The 25,824-nt window shown below is 39.3% G+C and overlaps 1 protein-coding gene across 2 annotated transcripts in view; it reads right to left on the minus strand.

Moving 5' to 3' along the window:
• Window positions 1-856: 856 nt before the first annotated feature.
• Window positions 857-25,824, minus strand: part of CDK13 (cyclin dependent kinase 13) — a 143,734-nt gene continuing 118,766 nt past the window's right edge. Inside the window, exons 10-14 of one of the 2 annotated variants that reach the window (XM_054497223.2) lie at window positions 18,303-18,419; window positions 17,569-17,700; window positions 8,073-8,278; window positions 3,150-3,422; window positions 857-2,265 (exon numbers count right to left, since the gene is read on the minus strand). In XM_054497223.2, the coding sequence (XP_054353198.1) occupies window positions 1,415-2,265; window positions 3,150-3,422; window positions 8,073-8,278; window positions 17,569-17,700; window positions 18,303-18,419 (1,579 nt within the window). In that variant the 3' untranslated portion in view covers window positions 857-1,414. Of the gene's footprint in view, window positions 2,266-3,149; window positions 3,603-8,072; window positions 8,279-17,568; window positions 17,701-18,302; window positions 18,420-25,824 lie in introns of both variants that reach the window. The other variant, XM_054497222.2, reaches the window with a different exon arrangement.

Genomic DNA, 25,824 nt, shown 5'->3' on the forward strand with positions numbered 1-25,824 from the left:
TAAATAAGGACTACTCCATTCTTTGATGCTCTTCATTAAAAAAAAAAAAAGTTAAAATGAACTAAAGTTGTTGCTCTAAGTCTGGCAGAAGTCATAATCAACTTTATAGAAGGTGACAAGGAATATAAAAGTTCCCTCTCATTGCCTTTTCTTTTTGCTTCAATAAATTCAATCTAGGCAATGTTTCTAGTTAACAAGTGAATAGACTTTCTTAAAAGGGCAATTGCATAACTTAAAATATGGTAGTTGCCACCCCTCCCCCATGAACTTTAACACATTTATGCAAGTTCTGTTATTAACTCTTGCTTCTATACTATGGCCCTCCCATTATCCATGGCAAATGGAAACAGGGATAATATGGCAGCCTGAAAGAAAATGGTACCCTAAAATTCTCCTGAAGCTATTACTTTCAACCATTTAAATGACAAAACTTTTTAGAACTTCTCAAACAATATGTACTGATTGCAGTTCTACTCCCTTTCTTTGCTCTTACTCTCCTATCAAGAGAAAGGTGGTAGTAAAAGGTAACACAGCCCAAAGACAGGCAGAAACGGAGAAAGTGTGACAGGCAGAGGGAATGGACCTAACAGGAACTGAACAGGCAGCCCCTGAAACTTGAGAGTTTCTTGCCTTTTTAATGCATTGATTCCCTTTAAAAGACAAATGGGGGTAAAAGTTAACTATTTTTTTCAGACCTTAAGCTTACCTGTTAAGGCACTTACTTTCCCTCCCCACCCCACCCATAGTTTTCATATAAAACCCACTATTTCATTTAAATGCATTTTGCTAGGCTATGATAATCTGCAAAACAAAACAAAAATAACGTTGACCATTTTTTTTTTATAAAACTGTTGCATCAAGAGAAAGGTTGTGTTTTATTTTCTGAAATGAGCACAAAGTACACCTTTCACAATAACACTGAAAGCAGGTGCAAAGACTGACAGTGACCTTTGACTAAAGGTAGCTTTGTAAAAAGAAAAATACCAAATAAATCAGTGCCCTTTCTGATTGTTGTAAAACTGGAGATGGGGAGGGGCTGTTTGTTACATAAAAGTTGGTCCAAACTTACAAAAAAAGCACAAATGTGCATAGTTCAGAAGATCTGCAAGAGGGCCATAAAAGGCTTATGTCCCTAAAATTAGCATCCACTTAAAACTGCAAGAATACAAAATAAAATTGTTAACTAGAATTTGTGAAGATGTACAATCGATAGATCTAGTTTTTAGAACAGCATGAATTTAAGCAAAGGTTTTTTTTTTGTCTTTTTTAAACTATTGTATGCAAGACCCTTCTCCACATAAAAATAAAGCTGTTGTTGAATTATTATTATTCAAGTCTCTTGGATTGCTGCCTTAAATTGCAGCTAGAAAAGTCTTTCCAGATAAAAATGATGTGCCTGAGGAAAAACAGATACTCAGTATGGTAACCCTCTGCCTCTGCCTCTGCCAGCTGATGTGCTAATATGTCCCCTGTATCCTTGTGAATATCCAGGTCCTTGGGCAGGAGAAGTCCAGGTCTGTCCATGCATGAGGCTGGGGCCACTCGGATTTTCCTGTAAGTTACCACCATAGTTATAGTTGTGCATCTTTGCTGGCAAAGGATGAGTACTCTCTGGCCCCGTGGAAGGGTCACTGCTGTTTGCCAGGACTGCAATAGGACCATGGCTATATTCAAATCTATGGTCCTTGTCTCCACTAAACAACATGGGACCAGCATTGAGGTAAATGTCTCCATATCCAGCTACTGAACTGGGAAATGACTCAGAAAAGGCAGAAGGCTGAGGTGGACCACCAGAATGAGATGAAGCAGTACTGTAGTTATCCAAAGACTGAATATCTGAATTTCCAATGAAACTACGTCGTTCTAGTGGTGGAGCAGAACTGCTTCCTAGACCATCATTGCCAACATAAGGAGCAGAAGAGAAAGAAGAGGATCCAAAGTTGTCCTTGTAGTCTGAAGTGGACACGTAAGTGTCTCCTGCTTGATAATCAATCCCACCTTCTCTTTTGGGGTCATCCTGGGGCTGATGCTGAGCAAGCAGCTGTAACAGGGCTGCCTTCACTCCGGCATGAGGGTCAGTTAATGACGAACTGGTGGTGGGTACATGCTGGTTTTCTGTCCGATAATCTAGATCTTCCTCAGTGACTGGTGGTGGTTCAGGAGGCTCGGGAGGTCGTTGGTCAGGAGGCAGAATTCGAGGCCGGTCTGGTTCTGGCGTTAGCTCCAAGATCCTCATATCTTGATGCTGGATGAGGTCATCTTGTCCTAAGTGAAACAGAGCAAAAACAATGTCAAAAGTTACCATGGAAAACTAAATATTCAAAATACTCAGTGTTTCCTGTAGATAGTTCTAAAGATGATTAGAAGTTCCATCTCTGGCAAAATGTTAAATGAAAAAAGCAAAAAGTTTACAAGTACTATGGTAACTGGTAAATTTTACTGTATATGGCTTCTCTTTAAAAAAAAAAATTTTTTTTTTTTGTGACACAGTCTCGCTCTGTCACCCAAACTGGAGTGCAGTGGAGTGATCACAGCTCACTGCAGCCTTGACCTCCTGGGCTCAAGTGATCCACCCACCTCAGCCTTCCAAGTAGCTGGAACCAGAGGCATGTGCTACCATGCCCAGTTAATTAAAAAAATTTTTTTTAGAGACAGGGTCTCACTATGTTGCACAGATAGGTATTGAATTCCTGGGTTCCGGCAATCTTCCCACTTCAGCTTCTCAAAGTGCTGCGATTACAGGTGTGAGCCACTGCACCCAGCCGTAATTGGCTTTAAAAAGACAATTACGGCTGGGTGCATAATTCACGTATACTTCATTGCTTGAGGAACAAAAGCTACTGTGTACATAAATTATGCCTTAGTCAAGCATCCTTTTGTATTTGGAGTTAAATATTATTTCTTAACCATAGGTTTACCTTAGAAATATCTTTATCATTCATAATGAGTTCTATCTCACATGGATAATTTGTTAAAGAATCCATTCCTGGAAGTAAACAGACTGAAAAACCAACCTATTGCCAGTAACCTGAGATTTTTCAGGACATCTTTTGGCAATGTCACTGAACTATACACATTATATATAGTCAGCAACACTGAGTAGACAATGTAATGCAGCCATGTTAGTGGTCTGGTATCTGCACACTTACCCGACACCGGAGTGCTGGGTTCTGGAGGTGGCCTGAGTTGTAATGACGCTTCATGTCCCGATCCATTTTCCCTCTCTTCTAGTAGCACATCTTTCTGCTTTGACTGCTGAGCCTTTATTAACTGAGTCAACAGAACTGCAAATGCACTCTGCACAGCCGCCTGGGCAGCATCAGTCTCCACTTTAGGCTGGATGGTCTGAGAAGAAGGCTGAATTCCTCCCAACGGTTTCGAAGACTCCTGTTGTGGTGTTGATGGATCTGTCTGTTTTTCACCTGTTGCCAAAATTCCAGCAGGAAGGTTTATTTTATTTAGCTGCTGTTGAGTCTCAGAGTTTACCTTAATGTTCAACACTTGGACAAAATCAGCCATATTAACACTTGTTTTAGATTGTAGTAGGTTTAGTAGAATTGCCAATTCACTGTGGTTTAAGTGCTGTCCAGGGCCTGTTTTTACTAAAGACAAAATTATATTAATTAGAACTGTCATAATTCACAGCTCCTCCCACCCCCAAACCAAAATGGCTCTGTATTACCATATGAAAATGTATACTTGAGGGACAGTATTTAAGAAATACTGTAAAAAGAGAACCTCAAGTCTAGTTAAATATCATGTACATTTAAAATGTACCTGTACATAAAAAGAACTGCAGTCAATTTTGAATAAATCTTTAGGGGTAAATACTTCAAAAGGAAAATCAAGACCACTACTAAAAACTCATGTTACGGATTTAACCAGGAAACAGCACATTGTGAATGGGAAATGAATAATGATAATGATGACAGCTAAGGGAGTGTCACATACCTTCTAAGCATTTAATATCCTTTATTCCTTACAACAACCTTACAAGGCAGACTCTATTATTAGCCTCCTTTTACTGAGAAGAAGAAACTGACACCGAAAGAGACCAAGCAACTTGCCCAAGGTCAAATATTCTGTAAGTGGCAGAGGTGAGATCTGAATCCGATATTCTGATTCCACAATCTGAGCTCTTAACTGCACCGTACTTTCTCTAAAATAAAGTTTATTATGCAAAATCTAAGGTTATCTTTGCACTATATTGAAATCATGACATTTTGCAGATTCTGATAAAATGCCTGTGTTTATCTTCAAATTATCTTTTTTTTTTGTAACTTTGGGTAAGTTAGGAATGCCTACAGAAATATGCTTATTATTAATATATGCATATGATAGTATTAACTCATCACCAGTAATAAGGATTCAGTTGTTTTTCCAACTTTCAGTTTAGACTTGGGATAATTTACACAGGTCCTCCCTCAAGCAAGCTTATCTGAATCACATATAACGACAAGGCTCAAATGCATATAAAACCATATATGGTAACTACAAGACTGCAATGATAAGCAATTCCCATGATAACAGATGACAGATTGATAGAAGAGGAACTCTAAGATGATGAAAAACTGGTGTTTAATGCTTTTATATTCTCTTTATATATTTTGAGATACTTCTGTAAGTTCTTCTTATGACCCGTGAGCATGCTTGTTTGCTACACATCAAAAGTCATTTTTCCTTATTTTCATTTCCCTATTACCACAGGTAGTCTCTCCATGTGAATTCAGGGATGTGGTCTTTAATTGAGGTGCCTCGTTTGCTGAAGGGGCGTTTTCTTATTTCAGCATACTTACTGATGACAGAGAAGAAAATGACTCAGAGGATTCATCCTTTTTTCAAAAAACCAGAATTCTCCTTTTTTTTTTTTTTTGAGACAGAGTCTTGCTCTGTTCCCCAGGCTGGAGTGCAGTGGCATGATATGTAACCTCTGCCTCCCATGTTCAAGCAATTTCCCTGCCTCAGCCCCTGCTAGGAGCTGGGATTACAGGCGCATGCCACCATGCCTGGCTAATTGTTTTATTTATTTATTTTTTTGAGACGGAGTCTCGCCCTGTGGCCCAGGCTGGAGTGCAGTGGCACGATCTCGGCTCACCGCAAGCTCCGCCTTCCGGGTTCATGCCATTCTCCTGCCTCAGCCTCCCGAGTAGCTGGGACTACAGGCGCCTGCCACCACACCCGGCTAATTTTTTGTATTTTTAATAGAGACGGGATTTCACCGTGTTAGCCGGGATGGTCTCGATCTCCTGACCTCATGATCCGCCCGCCTCAGCCTCCCAAAGTGCTGGGATTACAGGAGTGAGCCACCACGCCCGGCCAGTTGTTTTATTTTTAGTAGAGACAGGGTTTTGCCATGTTGGCCACGCTGGTCTCGAACTCCTGACCTCAGGTGAACCACCCACCTCAGCCTCCCAAAGTGCTGGGATTACAGGCATGAGCCACCATGCCCAGCCTGGAATTCTCACTTCTTAATCATAATACTGATTTTTCTCTTTTCTCTTCTGATTTTTTAAGACAGGGTCTCACTTTATCATCCAGGCCACAGTGCCACTGGCACAATCTCAGCTCACTGCAGTCTTGACCTCCTAGGCTTAAGCAATCTTTCCTGCTTCAGCCCCCCAAGTAACTGGGAATATAGGCCAGGCTAATTTTTGTATTTTTTGTAGAGATGGGGTTTTGCCATGTTACCTAGGCTGGTCTCGAAATCCCGAACATAAGCAACCAGCCTGCCCCAGCCTCCCAGAGTGCTGGGATTACAGGCATGAGCCACCACACCCGGCTATTTATAGATAACTCAAGGTCAGGAGTTCGAGACCAGCCTGGCCAACATGGCGAAACCTCATCTCTATTAAAAATACAAAAATTAGCCGAGCGTGATGGCACATGCCTGTAATCCCAGCTACTCTGGAGGCTGAGGCAGGACAATCACTTGAACCTGCGAGGCGGAGATTGCAGTGAGCTGAGATCGTGTCACTGTACTCCAGCCTGGGTGACAGAGACTCTGTTTCAAAAAAAAAATTAAAGTTAAAAAACGAAAATAAAAAATAAAACTCTCCACCATTAAAACAGGGTTGTAAAGTAAGTTAGAGCAAATTAACAACAAAATGAACCCAGAAAGGACAATTCATTTTTTGCCAGCTAAAATGAGTAAACTACTACGTTTGGTAGAGTTTAAGGCATCAGTTCCATGAAGAAGACCAGAAATAAAGACCTGAGAGTCTTGCCAAATATGACAACTGTTGCCTGGGAAAACTGATCACCATCCAAAATTTCTGTTATTGCCATTTCACATCCTTTTGTTAGCAGGACAAATATTTTAATGTATAAGGGGAACTCACTATTTCAAGAAAGAATACTTTTGAACAACAAATAACAATTGCTTTTGGTATTCACTGAATGAGTACTTTCAGTATGCAGTTGAACCAAGGTCAAGTAGAAGCTTGTAGACTACATCAGCAAGCATTAATGGTTATCTTCCTAAAGCTTTCTCAGTTAATCTATATTTATCTTCAACCACCAAAAGTTCAGTCTGATCCACACATCTGTTTTAATCAACTAACTCATCAATCAACATATACTCATCTCTTAAGAAGTGCTAGTCTATTTTTTCATGTTTAATAAGCCACCACCTACACACACACACACACACACACACACACACTCTCTCTCTCTCTCTCATTATTTTATATCAGTCTCTGTTTTCATAAAACTTAAACTAAAGATGGTGTTAAATTAAAGATGGGTGTTTCTGGATGCTTTAGGCAAAATGAGGGAGTGGAGGTCCTTTTAAAAAGTTGTTAAATATTTTAACACTCTTGACAACATTAAAGAGGCAGACTTTGCATCAAAAAGCTTACTCTATGACAGACTGAGTCAGAGGAAGAAATTTAAGTTTCCCTAAAATAACTACATATAAGATATCCTTTTTTTTTTGAGACAGTCTCGCTCTGTCACCCAGGCTGGAGTGCAGTGGCGCAATCTTGGCTCACTGCAACATCTGCCTCCTGGGTTCAAGCAATTACTGTGCCTGAGCCTCCTGAGTAGCTGGGATTACAGGTGTGTGCCACCATGTCCAGCTAATTTTTTTTTTGTATTTTTAGTAGAGACAGAGTTTCAGGAAGTTGTCCGAGCTGGTCTTGAACTCATGGGCTCAAGTGGTCTGCCCATCGTGGCCTCCCAAAAAGCTGGGATTACAGACGTGAGCCACCATGCCTGGCCTTCCCTTCTCATATTTTAAGTTATTTTGGGCACAAATATCGGATTCACTCACACACACACACACACACACACACACACACACACACACACACATATATATATTTTGAGATAAGAGTCTCGCTCCTGTCGCGCAGGCTGGAGTGCAGTGGCGCAATCTCGGCTCACTGCAACCTCCACCTCCCGGGTTCAAGTGATTCTTCTTCCTCAGCATCCGCGCAGCTGGGATTACAGGTGTGTGCCACCACGCCCGGCTAATTTTTGTATTTTTAGTAGAGACGGGGTTTTGCGATGTTGGCCAGGCTGGTCTTGAACTCCTGATCTCAGGTGATCCATCTGCCTCGGCCTCCCAAAGTGCTAGGATTACAGGTGTGAGCCAGCATGCCTGGCCTCAATCTTTAAGATTCTTTAATATAACCAGAGAAATTATAACATTAGGAGTGACATGAGGACGCTATAAATGGTATGAAAGAGCTCTCATTATGATTTTTGGCTGTCTTCTTATACCTTTCTTCCTACTGCTTAAGCATCTATAGACACTGAATGCTGAGCCTCACTGAGAGTAGTGTCAATAAAAGACCTACTGACTCCTGCACTAAGAGTAAAAAGGAAATACAGAAATCCGAGGACTTGCCAGTCAGGTAATTTGATGCTTCTTTATAAGTTACCTTAAGATTACTTAAAATTGTGGTGCCAATAGCAATGAAACTTCTGTACTGGCACAAAGAAATGTCTAGTTCAGTGAATAAATGTTAATTTTCATTGTTAGCCACAAGATGCTTTAACATTAGAGCAATATGATCAGCATTAACTGCAAAACAATGTGAAGAAAACCAACCCATGGAAGCATTACTGACCAGGTGCCACATTTGAGTTGCCCTGAGATTTCAGCTGTGAAGATGGCAGCACACCCTGGGGTGTGTTGGTTCTGCTGTCATCCAAGCCCAGAGACAAGTCCTTCCTGGGGGCTTTAATTGTGGAAACATCATCAGTCATGCCCATCTGCTTCTGTCTTCTTCGCTTTTTACTCCATAACTCATGACAATCTTGCCATAAAGGGAGACTGAAAAAAAAAAAAAAGGAATTAAATTGTAAATGGCATTTCTTAACAAAAAATGCTACAGTTACTATGTAGCACCAAAGTTATGCCCCCACCCCAAATAGTTCTTGAAGACTTCATAGAATGGCTCTGTAAAACTCTTCCAATAAAAATCATCCTTATTGTCCCACTTCCTTCAGGGCTTGCTTTGTCTTTACAGATAAACTATTTTTCTTTGGCTTTTGAATAATCAATAAATAATCATTTATCAAAATTATGAATGAAGAATATATATTCATAAAAATAGGCTACTATGCCAGGCATGCCTGTAATCCCAGCACTTTGGGAGGCTGACACAGGTGGATCATCTGAGGTCAGGAGTTCGAGATCAGCCTGGCCAACATGGCAAAACCCCGTCTCTACTAAAAATACAAAAATTAGCCAGGTGTGGTGGCGGGCACCTGTAGTCCCAGCTACTCAGGAGGCTGAGGCAGGAGAATGGTGCGAACCCGGGAGGTGGAGGTTGCGGTGAGCCGAGATTACGCCACTGCACTCCAGCCTGGGTGACACAGCGAGACTCCGTCTCAAAAAAAAAAAAAAAAAAACCACTATTGCTGTTGGTGCAAACTTTCAAAGTCAGTTCTTATGATAGTATATCATACACTGAATAAGACATGAAAGAGAAGGCAGAAAAATATGCCATTTCCAGCCAGGCACAGTGGCTCACGCCTATAATCCCAGTGCTTAGGGAGGCCAAGACGGGAGGATTGCTTGAGCCCAGGAGTTCAAGACCAGCCTGGGCAACATGGCAAAACCCTGTCTTTGCCAAAAATACAAAAATTAGTTGGGCATGGTGTTGTGCACCTGCAGTCCCAGCTACTTGGGAGGCTGAAGTGGGAGACTAGCTTGAGCCCAGGTGGTGGTGGTTGCAGTGAGCTGAGATCATGTAACTGCACTCCAGCCTAGGTGACAGAACCAGCCCCTGTCACACAAAAAAGAAAAACATGCCATTTGCAGAAACCAGATATGGGATAAAAAAGTAGTAAAGGGCCAGGCGCAGTGGCTCATGCCTGTAATCCTGGCACTTTGGGAGGCTAAGGTGGGTGGATCACTTGAGCTCAGGAGTTCACCAGCGTGGGCAACATGGTGAAACCCAGTCTCTACAAAAAAATTAGCCAGTCGTGGTGGCACATGTCTGTAGTCCCAGCTACTCGGGATGCTGAGATGGGAGGATGGCTTCAGCCCGGGAGGCAGAGGCTACAGAGAGCCAAGATCATGCCACTGCACTCTGGCCTGGGTGACAGAGCCAGACCCTATCTCAAAAAAAAAAAAAAAAAAGAGTAAGGCTAGAACATAACATTTGTGAAGAACTTTACAGTAAAAGCTTACTTTTTACTAACTTGCTTGTCTATCCAAATGCTCTAGAATTAAACTGATGCTACAGACGAGTTTTCAAAATAGGTAATCCTGGCATAGAGTGGCTCATCATTTATCAACAGAGTTGTGAATAACAACTACCAAAACTGCCCACAATTCCTAGTCAATTCTCTCTTAAAGTAACTTCATACAACTGATAACACTAGAGAATAACTTTTGCTTAAAGATACAAATATTTGGTTTATAAATGCTTTCTTCTTACCCTAATAAAGTATTTAATGGAACGTTACTGTTGTATCTATTTTAAAGATGAGAAACTTGAGGCTTAGAAAGGTGAATAAACTTGCCCAGAATATCTACAAATTCCCTTAAGCAACCCCACCTGGTAATATATACCTATAGTCCTCAACCCTGGATCTGTTTACCTCTAGGAGGTACATGAAGACTCTCCAAGAGGGTACACCTGGAATTTTTTTAAAGGAATTTCCATATCCATATGTCTGCTTTCCTAAGACTGAGCTTTGAGGATGGCCTGCTTGTTTAAGCAAGTTCTTCTTTTACATCTCCTCTTTCACAATTACTCATGTTATAAAATAAAGGCAGATGCAATAATATGGTTGAATCTTAGCAATATTAGTTTAAAAAGTCATTCCCAAAATATTACAAACAGCATGACGCGCTTTTATAAAATTAACAACTAAAATTTTAAAATATAACCTTTTATGAGTACATATAGATGGCAACAAAAAGTATATACAAAGGAAAACAGGGATGATGGTTACCTCAGGTGGAGGAAGGCAAGGGGATAGGTTGGTGGGGGTAGGGGTAATATGATTAAAGTATGTTATTTTCAGCATTCTAGCTTTTGTCTGGTAGGTTCATGGCTGCTTATTAACATTATTTAAAATAACTAAAGTAACTAAAATAAATAAAAGAGAGCCATGCATGGACCAATGATGAGTGACACAAGGATTATGATTAAACCAAGTCTATGCACCTGAGGTCCAAAAACAAAACAAAGGCATACCTCTCAGCCATCTTACTATGATGCATTGCCTCAGCGTGTAAAAACCTCCTGGAGTAACAAACAAAGGGACAATTTGAAATATCGATATTGGGAAGCTTTCAGGCATCATAAACCCGCCAAAGAATTTCCTTTCTAAGTGTGTGTATGATATGATGTGGGTCTCAGTCTCTGTTGGGATACCTTAAATTCAGATATACTGTAGTACTGCACAGTGGGGTAACTGGAGTGATTCCACCTTTCTATCCTGAAGTTCAGGGAATGCATTGCTCTTGAAGGACAGCCCCATGAGAGCAAAGCAAAGTAATCCATTAAAAAGGGCTTTTGTTCTCTCCCACAATTTAAAAGTAAGAGATTATTTTCTTTCCTTTTTTTTTTGAGATGGAATCTTGCTCTCTTGCTCTGTCACCCAGGCTGGAGGGCAGTGGCGCTATCCCGGCTCACTGCAACCTCCGCCTCCCAAGTTCAAGTAATTCTCCTGCCTCAGCCTCCCCAGTAGCTGGAATTACAGGCACACGCCACCATGCCTGGCTAATTTTTATATTTTTAGTAGAGACGGGGTTTCCCCATGTTGACCAGGCTGGTCTTGAACTCCTGATCTCAGGTGATCTGCCAGCCTTGGCCTCCCAAAGTGCTGTGATTACAGGCATGAGCTACCGTATCTGGCCCCCATAAAAGTAAGAGATTCTTTATGGATGATCTTAACACTCATCTCTAGGAAAGATAAATTTTACCCAAGAAATAGCTAAAATAGTACAGGTTACTGATGCTGACACTTTCAGATGGATCAGGAATGTCTTCCAGATAACCAAACTTTTATTTGCTTTCTTGAAGGTTCAAATGCCAGCTCAGTCACTTACTTGATGTGTCTTAGGCAAATAACTGGACCTCTGTGCCTCATTTTCCTTGTCTTTAAAAATGGGATTAACAATACTATCTATCTCATGGGGTAGTACTGTATGTTAACATGTGCAAGCTCTTCAGCAGTGCCTCTTACAAATATGCAATGTATTAATTCATGTTTGGTATCACTGATCATTTAATTTGTAGTTTACAACTATTTCCATCAAATCATTATTGTGAAATATTTATTCTAATGGCAATTGATATTTTGTCTTATAAATGGCTTAATGCTTTTTACTTGCTGTTAAAGAAAGCTTACAGGCTGGCTGCTAGTCTAATTCACTTTCTAGCTATATATACTTTACATTTGACAGGGCATCTAATACAATTAATGGAGTTATTTCTAACTTTTTTGTTTTTGAGACAGAGTTTCACTCTTGTCACCCAGGGTGGAGTGCAATGGTGTGATCTCAGTTCATTGCAACCTCTGCCTCCCAGGTTCAAGCAATTCTTGTACTTCAGCCTCTCAAGTAGTTGGGATTACAGGCATATGCCACCACACCCTGCTAATTTTGTATTTTTAGTAAAGATGGGATTTCACCATGTTGGCCAGGATGGTCTCGATCTCTTGACCTCGTGATCTGCCCACCTCGGCCTCCCAAAGTGCTGGGATTACAGGTGTGAGCCACTGCGCCTGGCCTAATTTTTGTATTTTTACTAGAGACAGGGTTTCACCATGTTGGCCAGGCTCGTCTTGAACTCCTGGCCTCAAGTGATCTGTCCGCCTCGGCCTCCCAAAGTGCTGGAATTATAGGCATGAGCCACTGCCACCGTGCCCAGCCTATTTCCGATTTTTAAATACTCCATTCCCTCATTTGATTATTCCTAAAAAATTGATCAAGAGTTTGATACACCTTCCAACTTTCTAAAGGAATACCATGTATTTCTTCATAGTCCTTACCTCATAAGTAATGTATAATTTTAACTACTCATTACATCATATTGCAAAATAGTGAGAGATATTATATTATATTGTTTATAAAATGTTTTTATTTAAATATTGGATCAATCTGATAATCTTTACTTGATTGCTTTAGTAATGTATCTAACAGGATTCATTCCATAATTTGTTACAGATAGCTTACAGAATGTTCTTTGAATGTGTTTTTAACATGTTTGTTTTTAATGAAAAAATGCAGTCAGGTGTGTTCTGATAAAATTAAGTCTGATTTGGGTGATTTGCTTTACAATAAGGACACAGTTTATGATTAGATTATAAGGTAGACATTTCCCATAAATTGAGTGGGATAAACCTATAGTTCCAAGTTTTGGCAAAATACCTAAAAAACATAATTAAGAAACAATTTTAAAAATGGATTGGCAAAGTAGCACTGATATTACATGCTGATTTCCTAATCTTTTCTAGGTATACTGGATTAAACGTGCTGTGAAAAGAAAAAGTAACAAGTACTAGAAAATGTCGTTTCATAAGCATTGGTAAGACAACTGAAAAGGCAAAGAATTACTAGATAAGAAATCCTTCTTTAGATCATGTGATCTCTAATTCTTCATCTTTTTTTTTTTTTGTAAAGACAGGGTCTCCTTATGTTACCCAGGTAGGTCTCAAACTCCTGGCCTCAAGCGATCCTCCTGCCTTGGTTCCCAAAGTGCTGGGATTACAGGCATGAGTCACCATGCCCAGCCTCCAATTCTTTACTACCCAAAAAACTGAAGCAGAAAGAATCTTAACACCTGGAAGGTCATTAGAATCTTTTTTTTTTTTTTGGAGACAGAGTCTCACTCTGTTGCCCAAGCTGGAGCGCAGTGACGCGATCTCAGCTCACTGCAGCCTCCGTTTCTCAAGCTCAAGCAATTCTCATGCGTCAGCCTCTGAAGTAGCTGGGATTACAGGCGTGTGCCACCACGCCTGGCTAATTTTTTTGTATTTTTAGTAGAGAGAGGATTTTACCATGTTGCCCAGGTTGGTCTCAAACTCATGGGCTCAAGGGATCCACCCACCTTGGCTTCTCAAAGTGCTGGGATTACAGGCATGAGCCACTGCACCCAGCCTAAAATAATTTTTTTTTTTTTTTTTTTTTTTTTTTTTTTTTTTTTTGAGGCAGAGTCTCGCTCCGTCACCCAGGCTGGAGTGCAGTGGCAAGATCTTGGCTCACTGCAATCTCCACCTCCCAGGCTCAAGTGACTCTCCTGCCTCAGCCTTCTGAGTAGCTGGGATTACAGGCACACGCCACCATGCCCAGCTAATTTTTGTATTTTTAGTAGAGCTAGGGTTTCGCCATGTCGGCCAGGTTGATCTCAAACTGCTGGCATCAAGTGATCCTCCTGCCTCGGCCTCCTGAAATGCTGAGATTACAGGCATGAGCCAGTGTGCCCATCCTTTAAATCTTTTTTTTTTTTTGGAGATGGAGTCTCACTCTGTCGCCCAGACTGGAGTGCAGTGGTGCCATCTTGGCTCACTACAATCTCCGCCTCCCAGGTTCAAGCAGTTCTCTGACTCAGCCTCCCGAGTAGCCAGGATTACAGGCACCAGCCACCACACCCGGCTATTTTTGTATTTTTAGTAGAGACAGGGTTTCACCATCCTGGCCAGGCTGGTCTTGAACTTCTGACCTTGTGATCCACCCACCTCGGCCTCCCAAAGTGCTGGGATTACAGGCGTGAGCCACTGCACCCAGCCTAAAATCATTTTTGATGAAAGACTTTTCACACATAACGTCGAAGGAGTTCCAAGAACTCAGTGATATAACTATGACAAAACTCCTTACATTCTCAAATGCTAATTTACAAGCATACTTATAAAACTAAAAAATAAAATTGGAATTCATATGGAAATATGTCTCATTCTAGAATAAGCAATATTAATCAACAGATAAGCAAACTACTTGGGAAACAAATCTCAGCCCTCTCTTTCATTAGGTTGTACTTCCAACAAAATTTACTAATTTTTTCTTTATTTAAAATGGAAATATTTGGGCTGGGCGCGGTGGTTCACGCCTGTAATCCCAGCACTTTGAGAGGCCAAGGCGGGCGGATCACCTGAGGTCCGGAGTTCAAGACCAGCCTGACCAACGTGGAGAAACCCTGTCTCTACTAAAAATACAAAATTAGCCAGGCGTGGTAGCGCATGCCTGTAATCCCAGGTACTCGGGAGGCTGAGGCAACAAGAGTAAAACTCCATCAATAAATAAATAAATAAGGAAATATTCATTACTGATATTTGCAATGACAATTTAATCAAGAAGAGAGCTTTTAGTCACAGGAAATGTGAAATTTAATTTCCATTTATATACATATATTTGTTTTTTAAAATATATGATACAGTAATCAGTAAAATACTTTCTAGCATAAATATTTTACATTAGAATAAAAGCCTACGGGAGTAACATAAGTTCAAGATGAAAATGGAACAACGTACAACTGCTCAACATTTTCTAAATGACTACTGGTGGTGGATATCAAAATGCTATGATAGTTGCTTTCCACTTGATATATTTACAAGAGTGATGTAAATGCTCTACTTAAAAATGTCAGCATTTACTATGTTGACATTTTTAAGTATGTGGTTACATCTCTTGGTCAAAGTTACCATTACCAATAATAATGGTACAAAGTAACATTATGTTCTCTTGAACTTAATTATCACAGAGCAGGATCACCATCAACATTACATTCTTGCCCCCCAAACTCTTAATCTAATTCTGATAAAAAGAAAGCAATCAAATCCAAATTGTGAAATATTTTACCAAACAGCTAGCGTGGAATCTTAAAAAATGTTAAATGTCATAAGATCTCTTCCCTAGAGAGTGATTAAAGATGAAAAAGACGTAACAAATAAACAGAATGCTGAACTTTGAAAAATTCTTTATCTTAAAAAAAAAAAAAGCCTAAAAAGGAAATCATTGGGTCAACTGGGGAACTCTGACTATGGATTGACCATTAAATATTCTCATGTTAAATTTCATATGCTTTATATGGTATGCATGTAGAATAAAGTCCTAGTTCTTACAGATATGATTACATATTTATAAGTGCCACCTCCACAACATGATATCCAACTAGTTCAGGAAAAAAGTAGAGAGTGAGAAAGCAAATGTGTCCAACTATTAATAACTGTTGAATCTAGGTAAAGGATATACATGAATACTCTTTGTACTATTCTTCCTATTTTTCTGTAGAGTTGAAATTTTTCCAAATCAGAAGTTTAAAAAATGTTATTTGAAGGGGTACTGAGCCCAAGTTTTAAGATTACTGATACACACTAAGAAAAAAGCAAACATGAAACAATTAATTCAACAGTGAAAAATTCAGGTCCCTCATGATGTCAGGTAATAGATCCTTTTTGGCTCTCAAATCATCCCATAAAGGCCAACCATCTACAGCTCAATAAAAGCTTACTGAAGCTGAATATGACAGCCTCATAGAAATATAATAAGCACTATCTAACTGATAAGTAGAAGAACCAGGATTTGAACTCCAGAGCCCATGTCTGTTCATTTAAAATATGCTATTTTTATTACATGGAAACATTTTATTATTATAGATAATAGGCTTGCTTTTAATGATGCTCCTTATCATTTTAAAAATTATTAAGAAAAGGCTAGGCGTGGTGGCTCAAATCTGTAATCCTAGCAGTTTAGGAGGCCAAGGTGGGTGGATCACCTGAGGTCAGGAGTTCGAGACCAGCCTGGCCAACATGGTGAAACTCCATCTCTACTAAAAATACAAAAATTAGCCAGATGTGGTGGTGCATGCCTGTAATCCCAGCTACTCGGAAGGCTGAGGCAGGAGAATCACTTGAACCTGAGAGGCAGAGGTTGCAGTGAGCTGAGATCGTGCCACTGCACCCCAGCCTGGGAGACAGAGTGAGACTTTGTCTCAAGACAAAAAAAAAAAAAAAAAAAAAATTACTAAGAAAATACCTACAAGGTTTCTAGATCCTGTCAAGGAATGCAAATGAACTGTTTTTCCTTCCCCCGACTCCCCAAATCAATCCTAGAGAAATAACAGGAGCCATTTGAAGTTACAGGTTCAAGAAAAGCCAGCTATTTTGACTCCCAAACTCTGTATATTTCCCCCATCAGACAATAATTCCTTCTATATAGGCTTCTGATACTAATATTCTTTTCATTCAATGATAAGAAATTTATATTGTATACTATGCTATAAAGTATTTTCAGAACCTCTCTTACTTATTGGACTAATGTGAATTTGAGAGCTGGCTGTACCCTTTACTAGATTTGTATTCTTGGGCAAGTTTCTTAACCTCTCTGAGCCTGCTTCCTCCTCTATAAAGTGGTGATGATAATAATACTAATACCTACCTTATAAGGTTATAAAGATTAATGTAATAAATGAAAAATGCTTAGCATGGCACTCAAAATTATAGCTATAGCAGTACCAGTAGTAGTGTTAAGTATTTAGTAAAAGTAGTATTAGAATAGCAACAGCAGTAATATTTTTTTTTTTTTTGAGACGGAGTCTTGCTCTTGTCACCCAGGCTGGAGTGCAATGCCACGATCTTGGCTCACTGCAACCTCCACCTCCCGGGTTCAAGCAATTCTCCTGCCTCAGCCTCCCAAGTAACTGGGATTACAGGCGCCTGCCACCACGTCTGGCCAATTTTTGTATTTTTAGTAGAGACGGGGTTTTGCCATGTTGGCCAGACTGGTCTCAAACTCCTGACCTCATGATCCGCCCACCTCGGCCTCCCAAAGTGCCGGGATTACAGGTGTGAGCCACCGCGCCCAGCAGCAGTAATATTTTCTTAGAGTTGAAATATATTATTAAATCTTGAGGTCAATCAAGCCTAAAATTAGCTAGAAGGCAGCTGTTTTTGCTAGCCCTATGGGTAAACATTAAGCAAGCATCTATATCCCAGATGTGCAAATTATGTGTATTACTGCTGTTTTATCTTTCCTTTGATTTATTATATTTCTTTTCTCATAACAGACATGAAATATCTTATCATTATATATAAATGTTATTAAAACTTTTAATATAATAAATATAATAATAATATATAATAATAATAGGATAAAAAGTCACTTACTCTGGTGGAGGCATTTTTGAGGGTTCCACATCTCGGAGGAACTCGCACTGAAGAGCCTGTTCAGCAGTGCAGCGCTTACTAGGATCCAAGGCGAGCATGTAATCAAATAAGTCTAGCGCAGCTGCAGGAATACTAGCATGAGAGGATTACAAAAGTCAGATGTGTTCTTTAGACACAAGCTTGTTTCTTTAGGAGCTTAAATTATTTTTAATTAAATTTTAAAACTAAAACTAAGATCATTTAAAAATAATTGTAAATACTAACTTTTTTAATATGTGCATAATACTTTACTTCAATAAATCCGAATTTTCCTTTGAATAAGTATTTCATTTTTACATAATTTTTGTAACCACTTTCTAAACAATAGTATATATTGTTACTCCATGGGCAATTTGCTGTTATTATACAAATTCAGAACTTAACAGTATAGTTTTTTCTAAAGCAAAATGAAAACTTGAGCTCAAGTAACTTGAAAGCTGTTCCAGTAACATTTAAATGATCTTATTAAAGTTCTTTCATGTAAGCACCAAATCAAACACACAACCTCAAATCACTGATTCCATAATAATGGTAAAATGGTAATCTGCATGTAGCAAACAGAACTCAAAATTAAATGCCCTAGAAGAATTATAGGTTTACCTCAGATCACTAGAGAATAGACTAACATTTATAATTCACTAGAATTAAAAGTAAAACATTCACGCAATAAGGATGTTTACACATCCCCTTCTTACAAAACAAATTCTTCTCTTAACTTTCGACGATATTGCTTCTTTGGTTTCATGGTGTTGAAATATGGTAGTTTGATTACATCAGGCCACACTGCAGGACATGGACTCCCACATATTCGGCTAAGCAACACACAAAAGGAAGTACGTCACTATCAACTACATAAAGAATACATACAACTGTTATACAAAACATCAACTCATTTTTAAATACACAAAAATTGAAGCCTTGGTCTATAAAACATTTTGTTATTTTATTATTTCCTTTTTTTGAGACAAGAGTCTCACTCTGTCACCCAGGCTGGAGTACAGTGGCACAATCTCAGCTCACTGCAATCTCTGCCTCCTGGGTTCAAGTGATTCTCCTGCCTCAGCCTCCTGAGTAGCTGGGATTATAGGCATGCGCCACCATGGCCCAGCTAGTTTTTGTATTTTTAGTAGAGACAGGATTTCCCCATGTTGGCCAGGCTGGTCTTCAATCCCTGTTCTCAAGTGATCCACCTGCCTAGGCCTCCCAAAGTGCTGGAATTACAAGCATGCGCCACCACACCCGGCCCTCGTTAAATATTTTAGTCATCCCAATTTAATTATTTAAGAAATTAATTTATTTTCAGTGGATACTTTTAACAATCCAAGCATTCCAATTCTTAGAGGACTTTCATATTTGCAAAATGAAATCTTAAAACATGATGACACTCAAAATGTGTGACTTACACCTTCAACATAAAAAATTTATGCCAATAAATTAAGGAACTAGAGTTGAATATATGTCCCTCTCTGGTTTTTTGGTACCTGTCACTCCTCCTTCCCATGAATATAAGGCAGTCTACAATAATAGCAGAAACAGATTTCTATATGACCTCCGGAAGGTAACTGTAGTGTAAAGACTACTGCTAACTGCCATCAATGGAAGGACCCTAAACATAACACTCTTGAAACATTAAAGTTCTCCAATTTAAGTAGTGCTGCTGATCTTAAGTCATAAAGAAATTTTAACTGCTTTACTCTCGTTTATCTGTATCTTGAAAATCCTCATTATTTTAGCATTAACTAGTAAATCCTTGTTATGGTAATTTGTAGAAGAAATGCTATAAACAAATAGGCAATTCCAGCTGGTAAACATTTAAAAACTAACTGATTTAGTAATAGGTAGATGAAAATTTGATTAAATCTACTTATTTTTAGTATACCAAATTTCAAGGATAAATGTTTATTATATATAAAATTGTCAGCTGGTCTGCATATGTAAAAAGAAAATGTTGATGTATCACTGATTGAAAGTAAAAATATTCCAAACATACGTAAATACAAATGCATGTATAAATGTATATGAACAAGTAATGGCTCAAGTTGCCAGACATTCTTTTAGCTGAGCTTTAGAATGATACCTCAGAAACACATATTTATAGGAGACCTTTTATGTTTTTAAAGCCATATGTCACTGAAATGTACTTTTTTGTCTCAATATTTTTAGCATTTTTATAAACCCAAGCTTTAAAGATACTAAGAACTTATTCTTTATATAGTTCTACTCTCTTTTATCTTAAAGTCCAATTTTCACAACCTCCTCAACCCTACTCCCTTGAAAAGAAAGCCCAACTCCTGTAGCATGGGCTCTCTGGATCTGGTCCCAATCTGCCTTCCTACTCTCATTTCCCAATGCATCTCTCCCCACAGGCCACTCCTTCCTGTCTATGCTAATGCTCCTTCTACCTAAATTCTATATAGCTGAATTATTTTCACTTCTCAAGATTCTGATCAAAAGTAATCTAATTAACAAAAGTCTTCTGTATTCTCCAATGCTACTCAGAATTACTCCTTGCATGCTACTGGTTTGACATTTGTTTCATCCTGCTCTGTATTTTAGTTGTTTATAGGTCTCTTTTCTATTTCTTGTTTTTGTATACTCTTCCAAGTAACCATGTAAACACAATTAATCAACCCCAGGCAGACTGTTGTACACTATAATAGAAGTATAAAGCATACTGGAATCCAGGAAGGCAAAGATACTTTCAATATGCAGAAATACAAGAAAACTTACTCAAGTTAGGGAAAGAGTGAAGAATTTTGGTTATAATTCCAAGGATAAGTAAACCATAGACAGGTGAGAAATGGAATAAGATAAATTATGTTACCAGAAGAGAGAACACAGGCAAAGGCATGGAAGTAGCAAAGTATAGACATTTGGGAGGAACACTATGTAAATCAGTGTAGGTGGAATACAGGGCTCAGGGAGGCTTAGCTGGAAGCATAACCTGGGTCTAGATAATACTGCGGTAGGTTTGTCTGTAGACAGGTTTTTGCTATGTTGCCCAGGCTGGTCTTGAACTCCTGGCTTCAAGTGATCCTCCCACCTCAGCCTCCTAAAGTGTTGAGATTACAGGCATGGGCCGCTGCACCCAGTCCACAATACAGTTCTAAGGTACTTTGCCTATGTATAATGAAGACAGACTTTAAAAGCAAGCTTTAGATTTGACTCTTGTCTGACATCGGTCAAATTACGTTGCTTACGAATCTGCTCCTCTTTTGGAAACTTAAGATTAATTTTATTTTGAAGCTACGAAATTAAATGAGCTAGCATCTGGCCCATTAATAGTCTTATAATAAACAACAGTTTCATTACCCTAAAGAATTTCAATTATTTTATCATATGTGATGTTGAAAGATATCTGAGTACCGAATTTATCTAACTGAAAGCAGGATACACGATGGAATACACATACCGATGCAAGGAAAGTTCCTAGAAACTAGAGAGGTAGACATGACAGCAACTGATAACGGCATTTACAAAATCTGTGCCTGGTGGCCAGTCAACTACTCCAATACCATTTACTACTGAGATGCATCATACACTAAGGTATATGCTAAATCCCCAATTATCTTGAGGTATACTTTGGGAATCTATCGTGATTCCATCAGTCTACTCTGGTGTCAGTACCATATTGTGCTATTAGTATTTCTTGAAAGTCTGATAGGACAAATCTCCTATCCACCTCTTTACTTACTCTCCTCAAAATTTTATTACACATGAATTATAATCAATACTATAACACTCCAAAAGAGAATCCTGCTAGGATTCAACCGCCACTCTGGATTTATAGATTTAGAACCAACTACTGCCTTTACAATGCTTAGTATTTCTATCTTAGAAATAGTCAGTGTTTCTATTTCTTTCTTTTATTTATTTATTTATTTTCAGTGAGATCTTGTGTATTTCCTTTATGGGCTTTTTGTTTTTTAAATAGCTTTTTTTTTTTTTTTTTTAAAATAGACACAGGGTTCCGCTGCCACCCTAGGCTGGAGTTCAGTGATGCAATCATAGCTCCCTGAAGCCTCGACCTCCTGGTCTCAAATGATCCTCCTGCCTCAGCTTACTAGCTGAGACTACAGGAATACGCCACTACATCCATCTAATTTGAGACCCAGGCTGGCCTCAAACTCCTAGCCTCAAGTGATCCTCCTGCCTCAGTCTATCAAAGTATTGGGATTACAGGCATAAGCCACTGAGCCCAGCCTTAAACATGTTTTTAGCCCATTATATTTTCTTTCTTTCTTTCTTTGCGATGGTGTCTTGCTCTGTCGCCCAGGCTGGAGTGCAGTGGCACCATCTCGGCTCACTGCAAGCTCCACCTCCCGGGTTCATGCCATTCTCCTGCCTCAGCCTCCCAAGTAGCTGGGACTAAAAGTGCCTGCCACCACGCCTGGCTAATTTTTTCGTATTTTTAGTAGAGACAGGGTTTCACCATGTTAGCCAGGATGGTCTCGATCTCCTGACCTAGTGATCCTCCCACCTCGGCCTCCCAAAGTGCTGGGATTATCGGCGTGAGCCACCGCGCCCGGCCCATGCCCATTATATTTTCTAAGCAATTAATTAGAAAAGCTTGGCCAGGCATGGTGGCTCACGCCTCTAATCACAGCACTTTGGAAGGCCAAGGCAGGTGGATTGCTTGAGCAGGAGTTTGAGACTAGGCTCGGCAAGATGGGGAAACCCCGTCGCTACTAAAAACACAAAAATTAGCTGGGCATGGTGGCACACACCTGTAATCCCAGCTACTTGGGAGACTGAGGCAGAGAATCACTTGAACCTGGGAGGTGGAGGTTGCAGTGAGCTGAGATCAGGCCACTGCACTCCAGCCTGGGTGACAGAGAGCAAGACTTGATCTAAAAAAAAAAGAAAAAAGGCCAGGCACGGTTGCTCACGCCTGTAATCCCAGCACTTTGGGAGGCTGAGGTGGGCAGATCACAAGGTCGCGATATCAAGGCCATCCTGGCCAACATGGTGAAACCCCGTCTCTACTAAAAATACAAAAATTAGCTGGGCGTGGTGGCGCGCGCCTGTAGTCCCAGTTACTCGGGAAGCTGAGGCAGGAGAATCACTTGAACCTGGGAGGCAGAAGTTGCAGTGAGCCGAGATTGTGCCACTGCACTCCAGCCTGGCAACAGAGCGAGGCTCTGTCTCAAATAAAAAAAAAAAAAAAAAGAAAAAAAAAGAAAGAAAAGCTTTATTACAGGAAAGGTTTGAAATTTTATTTATTTATTTTTTTTTTGAGACATGGTCTCACTCTGTCACCCAGGCTGGAGTGCAGGGGTGCAAACAAGGCTCAGTGCGACCTTGACCTCCTGGACTCCAGCAATCCTCCCATCTCAGCCTCCCAAAGACCTAGGATTACAGGTGTGAGTCATCATTCCTGGCCGCAAACAAAAATTTAATAATAAGTAAGCCATCTGAGATCGTAGGGTTCCTACCAGTTTTAGCAGTTGTTTCTTCAAGGTATTCCAGGTATATAAATCATATAACCCATGTTAGAATTCATCTATATTTTTTCAAATGTATCTTTATCACTGTGGTATGTTACATTATGTGGCAATTACTAAACAATGTTAAAATGATAATGACAGTACACAATATTGGGTAACTTTATTTTCCGATTTTAATGGGAGCACATTCATTGTTTAGCCCTGAGAAGAATGATGCCTTTGGGTTTGAAAAACACATAACAGAAATATACTCACATATATATACACAAATTCACACATATTTCCTGTTAAGGAAGCATTCATTTATTCCTCTCTACTATGGATTTTATTTTTTGTGGCTTTTATATTCTAAGAGTACTTTACTTTTATCAGTTTTGATTTTTTAGAACTTCTATAACCATCATCATCTGCATTTTCTCCCCAGGCTACTAATGTGAATTGTATCAACAGATTTCCTAATACATATTCATCATTATATTCAAAGGAAGAATACCATCCAAGCCTAATAAAAGTACTATTATTTCAGTGTAATGCTGTATTTTCCACTTGTTAAGTTAGATTTTGTATATCAGTATTCGTATGTAAGACTGATATACAGCAACAGTTTTCACAAGTGGGGTCCAAGGACCACTGAGCGTCTCCTAGACACTTCAAGGTCTGGCAGGTCAAAGCTATTACTAAGCCATTATTTGCCTTTTTCCATGTGTTGATTTGCACTAATGGTACAAAACCAGTGGTAAAACTACCAGCACCTTAACATGATTCAACTCAGTGGCAACAAACTATATTAACAGGATGTAGTCTTCATTATCATGCAAATTTCAGGGTGGGGAGAAAAGCCAGTTTCACTAAGAATGTACTTGTTAGGTGAGGTGCAGTGGCTCATGCCTGTAACTCCAGCACTTGGGAGGCCAAGGTGGGCGGATCACCTGAGGTCATGAGTTGGAGAACAACCTGGCCAACATGGCAAAACCCTGTCTCTACTAAAAATACAAAAATTAGCTGGGTGTGGTGGTGCGCAGCTGTAGTCCCAGCTACTCAGGAGGCTGAGGCACGAGAATTGCTTGAACCCAGGAGGCGGAGGTTGCAGTGAGCTTTGATTATACCACTGCCCTCCAGCTTGGGTGACAGAACAAGACTCTGTCTCAAAAAAAAAATGTACTTGTTGAAGCAGTACAAATTGTTAATGGCATTTAATTCTGATATTTGAGAATGTATCTTTTTAATATTCTCTGTGATGAAATGGGAAATACTCATAAGCACTTCTACTGTACAACAAAATATGATAGTTACTTGAGAAGATGTGCCTGTGCAATGATTTGACTTGCGAACTGAGGCAGCTGCTTTTTTCATGGACCACTATTTTTACTGGCAAAGAAAACTAACAAACTACAGTCATCCAAACTTGGGTATTTTCCAGACATTTTCTCAAATAGGAACAAAGTCAGCTTGTCACTTGAAGGAAAACAACAGCATTTATTGTCAATTATAAAATTGGAACTTTCTAGAGAAATTAGAATATTAGAAAACTTATATCCTCCACTGTGAGCTTAACAGTTTCAAAATACTGAAAAGCTTTTCTGATGAGATCAGTAGTGGTACAGATTATATAATATAAAACATTACATTTGGAAGATCGGTTCAATTCAGTGAAGCAGCATTTTTCAAATGACCAATGCATAATGTCACAAAATCATCACAGATAAAAGATCCATTCAAAGTGCAAGACAGAACAATGGATTTCAATATAGTACAGTATAAAATATTCCTTCATATGGTTTCAGATTACACATTACAACCTGTAAAAAACTACCAATCATCTAATTTTTGTGGTTTCTAAGAAGAATATGCACCATTATCCAAAAAGGCTATTGAAAACATCACATCACAGATATGAGGATCCAAGTGTCATGTCTATTAAACCAGACAGATCTGCCATTCCAACAACTTTTATTTTAGAAACTATAGATGTTATAGACTTTAAAACATGTTAACATTATTATGTTAAAATGAATTCATAAATATCTTTAATTTCTAATATGGTAAATCTCAGTAGATATAAAAACTCCTGGGATCTTTAATAATTTGAGCATAAAGAAGTTCTGAAACCAAAAAGTTTGAGAAGCACAACTCTACAGAATATTTTATGCTATCAGTTTATGAAGGTATACAGGATTCATTTTTTTCAATATGGGAAGTTTCCCTCTTTTCCTATCTTCTGGTACAACCAAAATCTAATTCCTTTAAAGTTTAAAAAATTTCACCTGTGTAAACCACCTAGGCCTGAGGGTTTGTGTGTACTGGATGAGGTGGCAGATAGTCAGAGAAAAGAAGGATTCATTTAATTCTAATCTACTTTCAATTTCTTCACTGATTATAATCCTTTTTATCTCATAAGCAATGTACATTGTGTGATATAAAGGCTCTTTAGCTGACTGCTAGAAGGCTTAGGGTAATGTGATCCTCATGTTTAAAAAAAATTAAATATATATATATGGCCACACAGAGCTTTCTGCCATCATTCATCCCATCTTGTCCCAATGTGTGTTTTCCATTCTCTTCCTCCATCACTTTTTGTTTTGTTTTGTTTTTTGAGACAGAGTCTCGCTCTGTTGCCCAGGCTGGAGTGCAGTAGCACAATCTTGGCTCACTGCAGCCTCCACCTTCCAGGTTCAAGCGATTCTCCTGCCTCAGCCTTCCCAGCAGCTGGGATTACAGGTGCTAGCTACCATGCCCTGCTAATTTGGTATTTTTGTAGAGATGGGGTTTC

Source organism: Pongo pygmaeus, chromosome 6 (assembly GCF_028885625.2).
Source record: "Pongo pygmaeus isolate AG05252 chromosome 6, NHGRI_mPonPyg2-v2.0_pri, whole genome shotgun sequence".
Taxonomy (NCBI): Eukaryota; Metazoa; Chordata; class Mammalia; order Primates; family Hominidae; genus Pongo; species Pongo pygmaeus.